Genomic DNA, 16,376 nt, shown 5'->3' with positions numbered 1-16,376 from the left:
CCCCCCCCCCCCCCCCCTCTCCCCAACAACAAAAAAAAGAACTTGATGGATTCAATTCTCCCTCAACTTGTTCATGATGGTAGGTATAGTTTAATTATATAGTTGGATAATTACGGAAATTTCATTAGTTTTAGAGCTAATTACTTAAATACACACTAGTTTATAATATTACGAATATTACCAAATTTTGGTATGTCCAAATATATATATATATATATATATAGGGTCAAAATTATGTGTAATTTGTTCTAGATACACTGTATCAAAGTGGATTTACATGTATCTAGGATACACAAACAAATCTCACTTGCCTCCTTCCCATCTTGCTCACTACTCTCATATCTCGCTCATCACTCTGGTATTCTAGATACATGCGAGTCACATCAACTATCTGTATCTAATGTGATTAACATGTATCTGAGATATATAGACAAATAATCTCGCTTGTCTCCTCTTGTTCTCACATGCCTCTCTCCCTATGTCAATGTATTTGGTAGCAAAAACATGTATCTGGCTTGAAATCTAATATGAAATCATTAAATGGTGAGATAAAATATAATTATTTCAAACTATAGTGAGAATTAATAAATATGGTAAAAATATTTGTGTAATTATGTAGTTTCTCCATAAATAGTTGATTGTATATAGAGTTTAAAAAAATATATTAAAATTTGTGATTTAAAACAAAATATTCATATTTATGTGATTACAATTATCTTGTTACTTTTATCAAAAAAAAATAAAAAATTATCTTATTAAGACTAAGAAAAAGTTAAAAGTTAAATTAGTTTTTAGTAATAAAAAACATCATTTTTTTCGAAAAGAAAAACACATTACATAAATTAGTTAAATTCATGCCAAAAAAAGAGAGTAGTTAAATTTAACTTTCCACGTGTGAAATGTGAAAGAAAAGAGAGAGATTGATCATAACTACTAAGAGAAAAAAAGCAGTAAACGATATGTTAGATACTTTGTCAAATACCAATCGAGTAGTTTTTAATATTGTAAAAGAAGTAACAATTATGCAATCAAGAATCAACAACAACAAAAAAAAAACATAAACATGCATGGTAGAGTTTTTCAAATATCATCAAATTATTTGTGTCGGATTTTTTAATTTATAAACCAAATTAAATTAATATAAAAGTCGAGTTTTTTTTTTTTGAATTTCTTAGGTTGTGAGGTTTAAATTATTCATTAAATACATTTTACTTGTTAAATTGCTCACCAGATAATTTGTTGAGATTATAGGCTTTACAAAATATTCAAATGTTTATGAATAAACATATCCAACAAGTAATGCATTCCTTAGATCTGTTGGTATATGATAATTAATTAATTAAATACATACGAATTAATAATGTAATGAAATTAAAAATAAAATTTTGGCAGAATGCAAGTTGAGGTAAGCAAGCACACAGAAGGCTCCAAGGAAAAAACTGTCCGACCCAACGGCCTTCCTGAATCATTGATACGCTATGATGGTACTATTCTTTCATCATAAAAATTATGTAGTTTTCAAATATGTAAATTTTATTTTTTGTTATGAAATCCTTTAATAAAACTTTTGACTCCGCTACAGTGCGTCAGAAGGAGATGGCTAATAATTCAGTGAATGAGTTATTGAAAGAAATAAAACATCCAAGAAGGGCAAGAGCACTTAGTGAATCAACAAATAATAGACCAACTTTCATGAGAAAGTCAGAAGGAGATCAAGTTGAACAAGACAGGCAGGATGTTGGCATTACTACTCATAAGATAAATTTAGTGAATAAAGCACCAGCAAGAAGACATTCACATGCTGGTACTAGAACCAACACCATGAAGATGGAGAAAATCAACGAAGACCCTGAAAAGAAACCTAAAAAATCTGCTCGTCTATCTTTCATGGGGTAACTATTACTTATAACTTCTCTTTTCTCAATTCAATATGTTGTTCAGACTCTCCACAATATGTTGTTGCGATCCTATTCATGTATATGTGACACTAAACGTGCATGCATGCACGTCCAATATAAAAATGTTATAACATTACCTTATATGGTGTTATTATGTACGTACAGAATTATGAAGAAAAAACGTTCTAGTACTACCATGACTACTGATGATGATGATTTTGAGGCAAGGATGACAATGGATAATGACGATGACGATGATGATGAGAGTGACAACGATGGACGACCAGTTAGTGTTGATGACAAAGTGAGGAAGAAGGAAATGAGAAAAGGTATTGATTTAGCAACGACTCTTGAACGTATCGAGAAGAACTTTGTCATTACTGATCCAAGGCTGCCTGATAATCCTATTGTAAGACATACTTTTATCACCTTTTTATTCAAAAATTAAAATCAAGTACATCCATATTGATCGCGATTAATTCAGTTATTTTTGTGTAACGTTATGTTTTTTTGTGTTTGATAAATCAGATTTTTGCATCGGATAGTTTCTTGGAGCTGACAGAGTACAGCCGTGAAGAAATCTTGGGAAGAAACTGCAGGTATAAATATATCCACTATATTCTTGAAACTTTACCAGATTTTATTAAATAAAAAAATTGAAGTCGAGTTAATGAATATTGAATGATGTGTTGAGATCCCAATTGTGTACTAATTTTGTTATAATCAAAATATTTTTAAAATTTTCTGAAAAAACTATTTTACTTCATAAAATTAAAATACTAGTTCACATATTTTTACTAGTGGAGTGTTAATAAGTGTCTGGAAAATATAGTGTCATATTCTTTTTTTAAAATGATGGATGTGTGAGACAACACGCAATATCAAGAAAGAAGTTTGTTGATAATCATAAGAAAGATTAATCAAAATTTGCTCTTCAACTTTGACTTCTGGTCGGTGATGCAGTGCAATTGAAGCTTGAAACAATTACTCCTTTTGTCTTAATTTAGGTCGCACATTTTTCTTTTTAGTCTATCTTCGAAAAAAAATGTCACATTTTTCACTTAATTTTAATATTTCTCTTTTATCCTTAGCGAAGTAATTTATAGTCATGCAAATGTCTAAGGTTTGTTTAGACTATAAATTTCAAAAATCTTCCTTTACTTATTAAAATTTTCGGCAAATCAAATAACACCACATAAATTGGGACGGAGAGAGTATTGATAATGGACCATGGCACTAGCTAGTGGTGCATACTTAAACCAAAGGAAGAGAACCAAAATGACTAACTCGTTATATTGTTGCTATTTCGTTTTGCTATTGTTATAGGTTTCTTCAAGGTCCTGAAACTGATCCAGCTACTGTGAAGAAAATCAGACAGGCAATTGATAATCAAACTGATGTCACTGTCCAGCTTATTAACTACACTAAGACTGGTATATATGCTTTCAAATTTTTTTTTTTCCATTCTTCTCATATTTGTCTATGTGATTAATTTCTATACACTGATGATAAGATTAAATAATCTAAAGATAACTACAACAAGTTAAATTATAGGTAGTGCAAAAAAAATTAAAAATTGTCCGTATATATAACTTAAATCCTATATGTATATAGAGTTCGAGATCCGAAGCAGGAAATTTGCAAACATGCATACATCTGCCTCTAGATGGATCAACCAGTAATTAATTTTATGTTGGATCAGCAAACTTAAGCATGTGCACTCATGATTCAGCTCATGTTAATCAAAGAAAGGAAAAGTTTGTTTACTCAAATTTAGTAATTTCTTTTGTTTTCCATTTCCCTTTCAAACTTTAAGACTGTGATTTGGTTCTACTTGAAAAGATGTAACAAACTTATTGTGTTTACTCATCAATTATCCCCAAAAATATTGAGAATTTTGGATCTTTTGGTTAAAAATACAAAGTATTTTATTGTTGAAGCAACTGATGTATCCTATAAAAATTCAGGCAAAAAGTTCTGGAACTTGTTCCACCTTCAGCCTATGCGTGATCAGAAGGTATGTATATTAGTACTAATTTTGTTCTTGATGTTAAGATAAAAGTGCCGCAACTCTGAAGTTTTTTTCTACAAAAACTTTCTTAAAATCCTTATTCAATGGCTCTTTTGTTTATAATCAGGGAGAGGTACAGTACTTCATTGGAGTGCAACTAGATGGAAGTCAGCATGTAGAGCCACTTCACAACAGTATCCCTGAAGACAAGGCAACAGAGAGTGCAAAGCTGGTCTAATCCTACTCTAATCATCTTGAGTTGCCTTTAGTTCACATAAGCTTTTGATATTCTTTACACTTATATCTCGTAGTGATATGACAGATATATAAATACTCAAGAATGGTGACTTAGTTTGAGCATTCGTATATATACCGCATGGAATTAATTCATGTTTTATGTGTCATATATGTTCTTCACTTTGAATGGTGAGGCCTATCTTGACGATGGTTTTCATTTGTCTCCTATCAGATAAAAGAAACTGCTGGAAATGTTGATGAAGCAGTTCGAGAGCTTCCAGATGCCAATTCGGTAAGTCCAAAATGTTGAACATGACTGTTTAGGACTATCTGTAGATGTTGAATTGTACGAGCTTGATCACAAACTGCTGAACTGATGTGCAGAAACCAGAGGATTTGTGGAGAAATCATTCAAAAGTTGTTCAGCCAAAGCCTCACAGGAAGGACAGCCCATCTTGGAAAGCAATACAAAAGGTAGATAAATTTTTTGTTTATATTTATAATCGTGTATAATTAATGTATGACCTGTGTATACGGGTAAGGAAAAGTGAACATTGAATCCGGCTGGCTATTTGTGTAAAAATCCCTTTTTATACTCCCCTGATAATAATTTTAGTTTGACGTTTCACTGCCCCTTCCATCACTGAGAGGTTTGTGACTTGCAGATTATGGAGAGTGGAGAACCGATAAGCTTGAAGCATTTTAAGCCAATTAAACCACTGGGATCGGGCGATACTGGCAGGTACATTTTATTAAGAACATGGCTGTCCCACTGTAGAGTGGACCAAGTATTATGAGATGCTACAGTCATCCAAAATGAATGTTTATGTTATCTTGGTTAACTTGGGAATAACTTGTGAACATGCAGTGTGCATTTAGTGGAGCTTTGCGGAACAGACCAGCACTTTGCAATGAAAGCGATGGATAAGAGTATAATGCTGAACCGAAACAAGGTAAAGAGTTAAATTGCAAGATCACAAATGTTGCTGCATCCTTTTTAGAGATTAGAGATTATGCTGTTGTCCCCACCTTTTTTATGGGACTTACAAAGTTATGTAGTCGTGTAAATACTCGTCTTATGTTACACCCCTACGCATCCTTGTGAAGAGAACGTTTTAACTTCTGACTTCATAGTTTTCTAAACCTGTTCAATATTTAAATGTGATGGAAACTAATCAAATCTTGACTGTGGTGTATATGAAGCTCCGTTCCCATTCTAACATGTAAACTTATACTCTCTCATTATTCTATCTTCAATAAGGATCCACTTATCTTTCCTGCAGGTGCATAGAGCTTGTGCAGAACGAGAAATCCTAGATATGTTGGACCACCCTTTTCTTCCCGCACTTTATGCATCTTTTCAGGTTAGATACATAGAACTTGATGAGAGGGATTATAATTATGTTGAGAAAATTGTTATGAGAAGGAAATGCATCACAACATTTGATACTTGATGACTTCAGTGAACTGATGATATGCATATATGAATATACTTAATTATAATGGTATTGTGTACAAATTTGAATCGTTGAGTTTTGCTGTGTTTCAGACCAAAACCCATATCTGTCTAATAACCGATTACTACCCTGGTGGAGAGCTGTTCATGCTTCTAGATAGACAACAAACAAAGGTGTTGAAGGAAGATGCTGCAAGGTACGTAAAAAACATATCTATCACCAAATTCGGAAAACAAAATAGTCTACAATTATACCTATCGAAGAAGCATTCTACATAGTTAGCTGAGACTTCGATATCATATTCTCGCAGTCTCTTAAACATTTATTGAGATATTTTCCATTTTGCTTCTGCTGACATACAGTTTTTTTGTTTTGTGCAGGTTCTATGCCGCTGAAGTAGTGGTAGCGTTGGAGTACCTTCACTGTCAAGGTAGCCTTTATATCCACATGTAATATATACACAATTAGATCTGAATAATCAGAACGTCTTTATTCATTCTTTTCTAACTAGTCCAATTCTACCAACTTTTAGACTTGCATGATCAAACAATTTCCTATACCTTATTAGCGATTGAGGAGAACGTGTGTTCATGAATCAATGTTGATGTATCTATTTTCTTACTTTCCATTCTTTCTTTCAAACTATGTACACCATTCTCTTTGACTTTAGGTGAATGGAGAGATTAATGCTTAATAAGAATACTTATGCCTTATGGTGAGTGATCTTTGAGTAAATGTGGCAATGCTGCAGATGACATATCAATCAAAGCAAATGCTTAGTATATGTACTATTTGTCGCTTGTATCTAAAGAGTTGAAAAATCTATCTCCATGTATCCTGAGTTATCTTTTTCCAACAGGTATAATTTATAGGGATCTGAAGCCTGAAAATGTCTTGCTTCAGAGTGGTGGGCATGTATCTTTAACGGATTTTGATCTTTCCTGTTTGACATCTTGCAAACCACAGGTACTTAACTCATAATTTTTGTCAGGTTTGCAAAATATTGCTTATCCTCATGAGGTGACTTCGCAAACATAATTAGTTACTAATGGATGCCAATACACTGTTTTGGTTATTTGGACAGCTTTTAGTTCCAGAAATCAACGAAAAGAAGAAACATCAAAAAGGCCAACAGAATCCAATCTTCATGGCTGAACCTATGCGTGCATCAAATTCTTTTGTTGGAACTGAAGAATACATAGCTCCGGTTAGACCTTTTTTTTCCTTTTCTTTTTGAAAAGGAGCTACTTATAGATGCTTACAATCAATGTTTGTGAAAGTTGTATAATAGGTCAAGTTGTTATTCATGTATATCCTGTTCTTTAAACAATCTCTTTTCGCTTGTCTATTTAACAGGAGATCATAACTGGAGCAGGGCACACTAGTGCAGTGGATTGGTGGGCTCTTGGTAATTAGAATTCATTTACTCTTCGAGTGTTGATATTGGCTGATCCTTCAATCTTCACCAAGGCCTTTTTACACCATACTTGCCTCAATTGTTTATGCTATTTTTCACGAATAAATTGTCGTTTGGCAGGCATTCTTTTGTTTGAAATGTTGTATGGTTATACACCATTCAGGGGAAAGACAAGGCAAAAGACATTCTCAAATATACTACATAAGGATTTAAAATTCCCAGGAAGCATACAGGTATGATATTTCAATCTAACGAATTTAAGTGCCTCGATTCAAAATGTGAGAGTGCATTTTCCCCCTCCAATTTCTAAAACAGTCTGTTTGTACTCTCCTTTTCCAGTCTAGTCTCCACGCGAAGCAGTTAATGTACAGATTGTTGCACAGAGATCCCAAAAACAGGTTAGGATCTCGTGAAGGAGCAAACGAAATCAAGCAGCATCCATTCTTCCGGGGTGTGAATTGGGCATTAATTCGTTGCATGGTATTGTTATGAGCTCTTTCTTTAACTTGTTAATCTGTCTTTCTCTCATCATTTCAAGTTCTTTGTTGTGTGACAAATATTCTTAAGATGAGAGTGACAATTCACCCCTTACCAGAACTCACCCGCGGCTGATTCTTGTAAGTCGGATGAATATGGGGTACATTGACATACAATTTACTGAAATAAACCTGTGAAGGATCAAAATCCACAGTGACATAGGTGAAACCAGAATCTAGAGTCATAGGTTCGAGATGAGTGTAGTCTTATTATATGTATACAATTCAAATGTTTTAATTGCATGTGTATGCATATTCAAGCTGAAAGCATTGGTTCAGTTGAACCAACAGAACACGCCCTAGATCCACCTCTAAACTGTGATCATAGTATCGGGGAGAGGTGATCACACATACATATCAACAATTTACCGAGTATACGACCCTAGATAGGAAGATTTGGAGATCAAGGATTAGGATAGAAAGTTGCCCATTGTTCTCTTCTCGTTGCTTTCAGTATGGCTTCTTCACTACTGTATTTACTTTACACACTTGATTTTTGATATGTTTTACTTGAGTCGAGTATCTATCGGAAAATAACATGTGAAACAACTCTTCAGAACCCTCCCAAACTAGATTCTGCTCCTTTTTTGGGAGCTGAAGCTGAGAAAGAAGGAAAAGACATCAATCCTGAGATGGAGGATTTACAAACAAATGTTTTCTAAAAGGTACCAACATTTCTCTTTCTCAATACTTAATTTATTCTACATTATCTATAGTTGGAGAATATAATTAATGTATCGTTATTTGTTGCAGAAATGAAAATATTTATACCCCAATCAAATCAAGTGCATGAGTGGAGAAAAGTGGTCTTTAGACCCTCCTTGCAACAGTTAATTACTTGTTGATTTGTATAAAATAAAATGATGGTTTTTCATTTGTTTTTTTTTTCTTCCTTTGATGGTTTGTGTTTTTCTTTTTATATGCATAGTTTGGTTGTTTTGTAATTCTTAATTCATGAATTCCTCAGTAGATGTTGAGTTAATTAATTTGTTAACCCTAATCTTCTTTATTTAACTCATTATTTATTGCATCCTAATTCATTTACATGAGTTCAATATTGGATGTTGAAACAAGTGAAAAACTCTTCTAATTTAATCAATTACGTAAATCGTAGTACACTAGCATATACTCTTATTCTATGAGTGAGACCCCATCCAAATATGTCACTCCTTGGACAAGACCTTTTGTTTTATAAGCACCGCAACTGAATGATTCACTTTTAAATATATCTATCTTATAATAAATAGATTTAAATATGTTCACCAATATAGTAGTAGCTGATAGTTAGATGTCACAATATCTTGTATCTTACGGCAAATACAGTACTCCTATGCTACAATCCCCAAACAAGGGGAACATATTAATATAGTAATATATATTTAATTTAAGACCATATAATAATAACATATCAGCTATCTAATATAATCCCACAAAACGACATCTGATCGAGGAGAGTAGGGGTGAGAGTTTAATTATTAAGAAAATGCTCAAATATGTCATCGAACTTTAAGAAAAGGTTTATTCATGTCATTCGTTAAAAGTTTGACTCATCTATGTCATTTTCGTTTGAGAAAAGGCTCATCCGTGCAATTATTTGTTAACTGAAAATAGTTTTGATTTTTCAAGATTTTTTTTTACAAGTGGTCAATTATTATTCCACTACATCATTTATTAAATCATTATTTTAAAAGGGAAAAAGTTCAAATATGCCATCGGATTTTAATAAAAGGCTCATCTATGTCATTTCAGTTAACAAGTAATGACATGGATGAGCTTTTTCTCAAACGAAAATGACATAGATAAACCAATTTTTTAACGAATGACATGAATAAGCCTTTTTTCAAAGTTCGATGACATATTTGAGCCTTTTCCCTTAATTATTAGTAGGTGGTATTTTTTTTTCTTAAAAAAATAAATTATAGTTTTAATAGAAAAAATAATTTCCATTAGTCAATTATAATAGAAATTTTGGGCCATTTGTTAAATAACAGAGTCAGGAATAAAATATTTTCAATGCAAAGAATAAAATTAACTCTATTAAATATATTAGGGACATACTTGACCATTTTCTCTTCTAGGAAATAAATATGAGGAGGAAGCATTATTGCAACTTACACATATGTCAATTCAATTCTAATAAAGTTTATATTCTCTTACTTTTTCTTTCTATCACTGTTCACACATTCATTCTAAAAATTACAAGAAAAAAAAAACTTTTTTTGAACAAAGAAAAGGAATCACAAGTTTTGAGTTGTAAAAAGTGCTTTACTACAAAGTACTATAAATCAACATAAAAGTTTTGAGTTGTGTAAAAGATAAGTGATAAACTAAGATTGGTGTATACAATTATGTTCACACCTTGAATTAATATTTTAACTTATTGTATATAATTAAGTGATAAATTGTATAAAAATACATAGTAAATGATAGCAACATATTGAAAAGATACATATCATATGCTTATTAACTTTGTATTGGTATATTATACTTTCGTCAACTCTATTTACTTGTTAAATATTTTCTAATTTAATTTCTCTTTTTACTTGGCATTTTTGACAAATCAAAATATTTTTAACAAAATGGGAGACGAAGACTTCCCTCACTTTTAACGAAAGTCATTTTTTCTTTATAACTATTGGCTTTATTATTTGTGATACTTCTTTTTAGATTGATGTGTTTGATACATGTATTGAAATTTGATATCATAACCTGCCTTAAATAGGACTTAATTTGGAGGGTAGCACTTCCTAACAATAAGTTTTTCATATTTAGAACTCAAATTCAAACTCGAGCTTTCTAATTAAAGGATATAAAATTGCGCCACATGTCCCTATTTAGTCTTCCATTAGAGTAAGAACATACATGCTATAGTTTTTGGATAACAGAGGCATCAATATCCCGAAAGTATGACGGGGTATCTGCATATCATTTACGATAGTTCAAAGGTATATTTGTTATTTTCCCCTAATTAAAAACATAATTACATCTCAAAATCTTTTTCACATTCTTTCCATCATATTCGTGGATAGTATATTTATAGACACTCGTGAAAAATAATCTTATCATGAGTAATATAACCATAACTATTATCAATATTATGATATATCATATTTAACACTATTCTTATATGCTCTAACAAACCACGCTTACCCAAAATTAATATTTGTTCAAACATGATTAAAGACAATATACCCACTTTCAGAGTAGTAGTTATTATAGTTTTTTAATTGAATCCCAAAAATTAATTAACTACTTTTACACCTGACTTCCCAATAAACTCTGTCACTACCAAAACTTCAGATCCAACACAACTCTCCCTCTCTGTTTCCTCCATAGCTTTGAGCTTAGAGCTTAGAGCTTAGAGCTCTCCACATTCTTCAACCTCTTAGCTCAAGCTCAAATTTTGACTCCATCAATGGCCTCCCCTAACAACAACAAATCGAAGAATCAATTAGTTTCCACTATGATCAAACAAGGTTTCATTTCCAACCCATATGTATCTCCTTCTCCTTCCCCACCTCGTACCTCCAACCCACCTTCCCCTATCCAAATTCCGACCCGACCCAGTAATCCTAGCCCGACCCTTTTCGAGATGATGTCAGAGGAGCAGACCCGCGAGTCCAAACACTCACTCGAATCGCGATACCGAACGCAAGAGAGAGTTTCGAGGGTTTTGGCTGATGCTCCGTTTCCGGCGGTGGGTGATGTCAGGCTGACGATAGCGGCGCGTGATGGGTTTAAAGTTTCTATGGATGTTCACCGGAGAGTGCTAGTCGGACGGAGTAGGTTTTTCGCTGATAAGCTTCAGAGAAATGGGTCGCATTCGGTTGAGATTCTTGATTGTGATGACGTGGAGGTTTATGTGGAAACATTGGTGCTTATGTATTGTGATGATTTGAAGAAGAGATTGATGGGTGAAAATGTTAACAAGGTCCTGGGATTGCTTAAGGTATACTTATTTTTTCTTTTAACATCATCAATTTTTACTCAATTTTCGTTTTCATGTATAATCAAGTTATATTACGCAATCCTCTCCTCTCGTTAGCTAGTTTGCTAGGATTGAGTTAGGCTAAAAAGTACATATTTTCACATAGTATCGGAGCCAGACCCATCTATTCATGTTGTTGTGTTTCTCAATGTTGAGTCCCCGAGTTATATTGTCCATGCTTTAGTTGTCCAGCATAGGGCTTGTGAGGGAGTATCAAGTCTCACATCGGTTGAGGAAAGGAGTTGTGATTTCCTAAGGAAAATCCTTCCTATGTGCGCTAATTTTAACAAGATCCATCTTTTACTTGGTAAGGAGCCAAAACTCATTGATCACGGTTGTTGTGTATCATAATGTTGGACCCCCGTGTTATATTATCCATGCTTCAGTAGTTGTCCTGTCCTGGCCGTGCCAAGGGAGTGTCGAGTCCCACATTGGTTGAGAGAATGGGTTGTGGTCTCTGTATATGGCCTTCGGCTTTTCCTCATAAGCTAGCTTTAGTGTTAGGTTAGGCCTGAGATCCATCTCTTCACATGATAAAAACGATAATTTAGTTATGATGGAGAGTGACATCTTACGGAAATCATCCTCTTACCTCTGCTTGGGTGCTCCTTCAGTAAATGAGAAGTCAATCGAGAGCTAGATATTGTAAAAGAAACTATAAGTCTATAGATTTATTGGCAACTAGCCGAATGGATAGTATACCAAGCTTGAATTTTTCCGGTATGGCTAAGTTTTAACTACACTGATGACTTGGGACTTTGAGTTTCCGTTTATGATTTTATGTTCTGTATTAATATTTCTTATCACAGATATCTTCAGCAATTATGTTTGATGATGGAGTGTTGGCTTGTTTGGAGTATCTGGAGGCTGTTCCTTGGTCCCAACAAGAAGAGGAACAAGTAGTATCTCATCTCAGTCAACTTCAGCTTCCCGATTCAGCAGCTGATATACTTCAGAGACTGGTTGCTGAACCATCAACATCTTCAAGATCCGATGACATTCTTCAGAGGCTACTTACTGGTGTTTTACATGCCAAGGATGATAAAGCCCGCAAAGAGATGAAAAAAGTGATATCTCGTTTGCTAAGAGAAAACACTAGCAATAGTAGCAGTCATGAAAGTAATCTTGATATCTCAAGGGATACTCTGTATCATTTTTGTCATAGATGCCTCACTTCTCTAATACTTAGCTTGTCTGAAGCTACATCCGTGGATGATAACAGGCAGCAGGACCGAGGGGTTCTAATGGGTGAGATTGCTCGTGAAGCAGACAATCTGCAGTGGCTAGTTGATATCCTAATCGACAGGAAAATGGGGGATGAGTTTGTGAAACTATGGGCAGAACAAAAAGAACTCTCCATTCTTCACTCCAAGATTCCCACCATGTATCGACATGAAATCAGCAAGATCACTGCACAACTTTGCATTGCAATTGGTAGGGGAAATTTGTTAGTGCCAAAAGATGTTAGATATTGTTTGTTATCGACATGGCTGGACAGTCTATATGACGATTTTGGGTGGATGAAGAGGGCTGGTAGATCAATTGACAAGAAGCTGGTTGAAGAGGGACTTGGTCAGACTATTCTAACACTACCCTTGGCTCAACAACAAACCATTCTGCTTAACTGGTTCGATCGATTCCTTAACAAAGGAGATGACTGTCCCAATATTCAGAGAGCTTTCGAAGTTTGGTGGAGAAGGTCATTCGTTAAACAATACACAGTCGATTCTCAGTTACAATTAGCTATCTTCGATTATACAGAGTGAGGAGGAGAGATTGTACAATGTCAATCTTGGTTTGCTACATGCTCCTATACACACCAATGTATATATGAAATGCATGCACCCACCATTTTTTCAAACAATCATGTAGTTCAGTTTCTGTTGTAAATTTGAATCTTGAGATTGTCTGATGATTTATCTACAAGGAGAGGGAAAAGCAGCAGAAATATAATGTACTTCAAATCAAGACCATCTAGTTGTATAAAGATGGCAGTAATTTCGATATACAACCAAACCAACCCCAGAAAAATAAATAAAAACAATACTATCAAAGATAGTCTTGTTTGAATTTCGTAATTTAAAATGTAAAGAAAAATCAAAATTTCTGTAAATTGGCATCTAAATGTCCAATAAGGCCTCAGAAATTACGCGGTTTTCTCTGTTTTAGATTTGTATTAGTCCATAGATTTTGGCGCCTTGTGGCGCCTAGAAGGTTTTTCTAAAAAAAATAATTATGAGAACCTTAGTAATGACTTGGGGGAGCATCTAAGGGCTAATTTTTAGGAATTATGCGACTTTCTAGATTTTTCGTGTGTATTAGTCCATGAATTTTGACGTCTTGTGGTGCCCGAAAGGTTTTTTCTGAAAAAACTTTATGAGGACCTCCGTGATGAATTGGAGGAACATTACATATAATCCCACTATTTTAAAGCATATTTTTGCATTTAGGGGCCAACTTTTTGGAATTAAGCGACTTTCTTGCTTTTTCGTGTGTATTTGGCGCCCGAAAGGTTATCTGAAAAAACTTTATGAGAGTTTCTGTAATGAATTTGAAAGCATTACAGATAGTCCCACCAATTTTTAAGGCATATTTTTGCAATTAGGGGCCAACTTTTAGGAATCACATGACTTCGTTAGTTTTTCGTGTGTTTTAACCCATGAATTTTGACGCTGATACATGTTTTATACAGATGACGATAAGACTTTCCAATCAGTAGCTAGGCTTGGGCTTATTCTGATTCACTTGCTATGGCATTCGTAGCATCAATTCCTTGCATCTATCCTATTAATAAGGTAATTTCTTATGATTTGATTAAATTTTGATGCACCTGATATTTATATATTGGTGAAACTTATTAGTACCATAAATATTTTTTAAAATGGTAAAAGAGAATCGAAAGGCTTTCTGAAAAAACTTTATGAGGACCTCCGTAATAAGTTGGGGAGCATTACGTATACTCTCATCATTTTTAAAGCATATTTTTACATTTAACGACTAACTTTTAATAATTACCCGACTTTCTTTTTTGTGTATATTAGCCCATGAATTTGTGAATTGTGATCCTGTCATGTTTTTTGCCCAAATTTTTCATAGACGTCCGTTTCGACATTTTATTGGTGTGAGTTGGTCCCGTAAGCCAAACAAACAAATTTTCAAGTTCTAATGAGCTCCAATGCGAAAAAAAAAAAAAATTTATCAATTTTCGCATGTTATAGTCCATTAATTTTTGGTGATACGTGATCCCGACTTGTTTTTGGTCGAAATATTTTATGCACGTCAGTCACGACCTTATAAATGGCGGGAGTCTGTCCCGAGGGGTAAACAGATGCATTTTCAAGTTCAAATGAGTCACAATGTGGCGAAAATAAATAAATTTTCTGATTTTCGTGTGATATAATCCATGAACTTTTTATGATACGTGATCCCAACTTTAAATGCTGCTAAAATGTATACTTGTTGCCACTAAAACCATGTACAAGTCACCTCTAAAAACCAGTATTAGTGACAACATTTGTCGCCGCTAAACCTATATAAGTTGCCACTAATAATATGTATTAGTGACAACTGTTGTCGCCACTAAAAATCTCTATTAGTGACAACTTTTGTCGTCGCTGAAAGATACAAAAGTCGCCACTACAAATAATTATTAGTGACAACATCTGTCGCCGCTAAAACATATATAAGTCGCCCCTAAAAACCTGTATTAGTGACAACTGCTGTCGCCACTAAAACAAATAGAAGTCGCCACTAAATACCTCTATTAGTGACAACATATGTCGCCGCTAAAACATTTATAAGTCGCCACTAAAAACATTATTTGTGACAACATAAGTCGCCGCTAAAACATATATAAGTCGCCACTAAAAACTTGTATTAGTGACAACTGTTGTAGCCGCTAAAATATATATATAAGTCGCCACTAAAAATCTCTATTAGTGACAACTATTATCGCCGCGAAAAGGTATATTTGTCGCCACTAAAACCATCTATTAGTGACAATATAAGTCGCCATTAAAAACAATTATTAGTGACAACATTTGTCGCTGCTAAAACATATATAAGTCGCCACTAAAATTATCTATTAGTGACAATATAATTCGCCGCTGAATAAATATAAGTCGCCACTAAAATTATCTATTAGTGACAATATAATTCGCCGCTGAATAAATATAAGTCGCCATTAAAAACAATTATTAGTGACAACATTTGTCGCTGCTAAAACATATATAAGTCGCCACTAAAAATCATTATTAGTGACAACATTTGTCGCCGCTAAAAGATATATAAGTCGCCACTAAAAACCAATTTATTAGTGACAACTTTTGTCGCCGCTAATACATATATGAGTCACTACGAAAACCTCTATTAGTGACAACTTGCGTCGCCGCTAAAAAATAAATAAGTCGCCACTAAAAACATTATTAGTGACAACAGTTGTTGCCACTAAAACATATAAGTTGCCACTAAAAACCTTTATTAGTGACAACTGTTCTCGCTGCTAAAACGTATAGAAGTCGCCACAAAAACAAGTATTAGTGACAACTATTATCGCCGTATATTTATTGCCACTTAATACTAGTGACAGCAATATTCGCCACTAAAACATATGTTAGTCACCATTAAAAACCTGTGTTATGCCGCTAAAAGGTATATTTGTTGCAACTTTAATCACCACGAAAAGGTATATTTGTTACCACTAAAAACCTGCATTAATGAGAACAATTATCGCCACTAAAACATAGATCAGTCGCCACTAAAAGTTGTATTAGTGGCAACTTTAATCGCAACGAAAAATATATATGTCCCGACTAAAACCAGCATTAGTCTAA

The 16,376-nt window shown here is 33.8% G+C and overlaps 2 protein-coding genes across 2 annotated transcripts in view; both read left to right on the top strand.

The window, feature by feature from the left end:
• The window catches only part of LOC125845079 (phototropin-1), an 11,078-nt gene extending 2,513 nt beyond the window's left edge, over nucleotides 1-8,565 (top strand). Inside the window, exons 4-24 of the mRNA XM_049524502.1 lie at nucleotides 1,393-1,484; nucleotides 1,583-1,892; nucleotides 2,064-2,307; nucleotides 2,427-2,497; nucleotides 3,225-3,331; nucleotides 3,866-3,915; nucleotides 4,037-4,141; nucleotides 4,379-4,438; nucleotides 4,531-4,620; nucleotides 4,812-4,888; nucleotides 5,015-5,099; nucleotides 5,430-5,510; nucleotides 5,696-5,799; nucleotides 5,984-6,033; nucleotides 6,463-6,569; nucleotides 6,688-6,810; nucleotides 6,960-7,011; nucleotides 7,141-7,253; nucleotides 7,360-7,500; nucleotides 8,114-8,221; nucleotides 8,310-8,565. Coding sequence (XP_049380459.1) covers nucleotides 1,393-1,484; nucleotides 1,583-1,892; nucleotides 2,064-2,307; nucleotides 2,427-2,497; nucleotides 3,225-3,331; nucleotides 3,866-3,915; nucleotides 4,037-4,141; nucleotides 4,379-4,438; nucleotides 4,531-4,620; nucleotides 4,812-4,888; nucleotides 5,015-5,099; nucleotides 5,430-5,510; nucleotides 5,696-5,799; nucleotides 5,984-6,033; nucleotides 6,463-6,569; nucleotides 6,688-6,810; nucleotides 6,960-7,011; nucleotides 7,141-7,253; nucleotides 7,360-7,500; nucleotides 8,114-8,218 — 2,167 coding nt within the window. The 3' untranslated portion in view covers nucleotides 8,219-8,221; nucleotides 8,310-8,565. The remainder of the gene's footprint in view (nucleotides 1-1,392; nucleotides 1,485-1,582; nucleotides 1,893-2,063; nucleotides 2,308-2,426; nucleotides 2,498-3,224; nucleotides 3,332-3,865; nucleotides 3,916-4,036; nucleotides 4,142-4,378; nucleotides 4,439-4,530; nucleotides 4,621-4,811; nucleotides 4,889-5,014; nucleotides 5,100-5,429; nucleotides 5,511-5,695; nucleotides 5,800-5,983; nucleotides 6,034-6,462; nucleotides 6,570-6,687; nucleotides 6,811-6,959; nucleotides 7,012-7,140; nucleotides 7,254-7,359; nucleotides 7,501-8,113; nucleotides 8,222-8,309) is intronic.
• Nucleotides 8,566-10,809: 2,244 nt separating this feature from the next.
• On the top strand, nucleotides 10,810-13,456 carry LOC125844982 (BTB/POZ domain-containing protein At5g60050). The gene is made up of 2 exons (XM_049524350.1): nucleotides 10,810-11,505; nucleotides 12,354-13,456. The coding sequence occupies exons 1-2, from the start codon at nucleotides 10,972-10,974 to the stop codon at nucleotides 13,308-13,310; spliced, it is 1,491 nt and encodes a 496-aa protein (XP_049380307.1). The 5' UTR covers nucleotides 10,810-10,971; the 3' UTR covers nucleotides 13,311-13,456.
• The last annotated feature ends 2,920 nt before the right edge of the window (nucleotides 13,457-16,376 follow it).

Source organism: Solanum stenotomum, chromosome 11, assembly GCF_019186545.1.
Source record: "Solanum stenotomum isolate F172 chromosome 11, ASM1918654v1, whole genome shotgun sequence".
Taxonomy (NCBI): domain Eukaryota; kingdom Viridiplantae; phylum Streptophyta; class Magnoliopsida; order Solanales; family Solanaceae; genus Solanum; species Solanum stenotomum.
The sequence above is the reverse complement of the archived record's forward strand: the minus strand, read 5'-3'. Positions and strand labels throughout refer to the sequence as shown.

Coding starts and splice junctions, on each gene's coding strand:
- LOC125844982 (XM_049524350.1), top strand. CDS start 10,972: ATGGCCTCCCCTAACAACAACAAATCGAAGAATCAATTAGTTTCCACT. Junction 11,506..12,353: donor AGGTCCTGGGATTGCTTAAG/GTATACTTATTT, acceptor TTCTTATCACAG/ATATCTTCAGCAATTATGTT.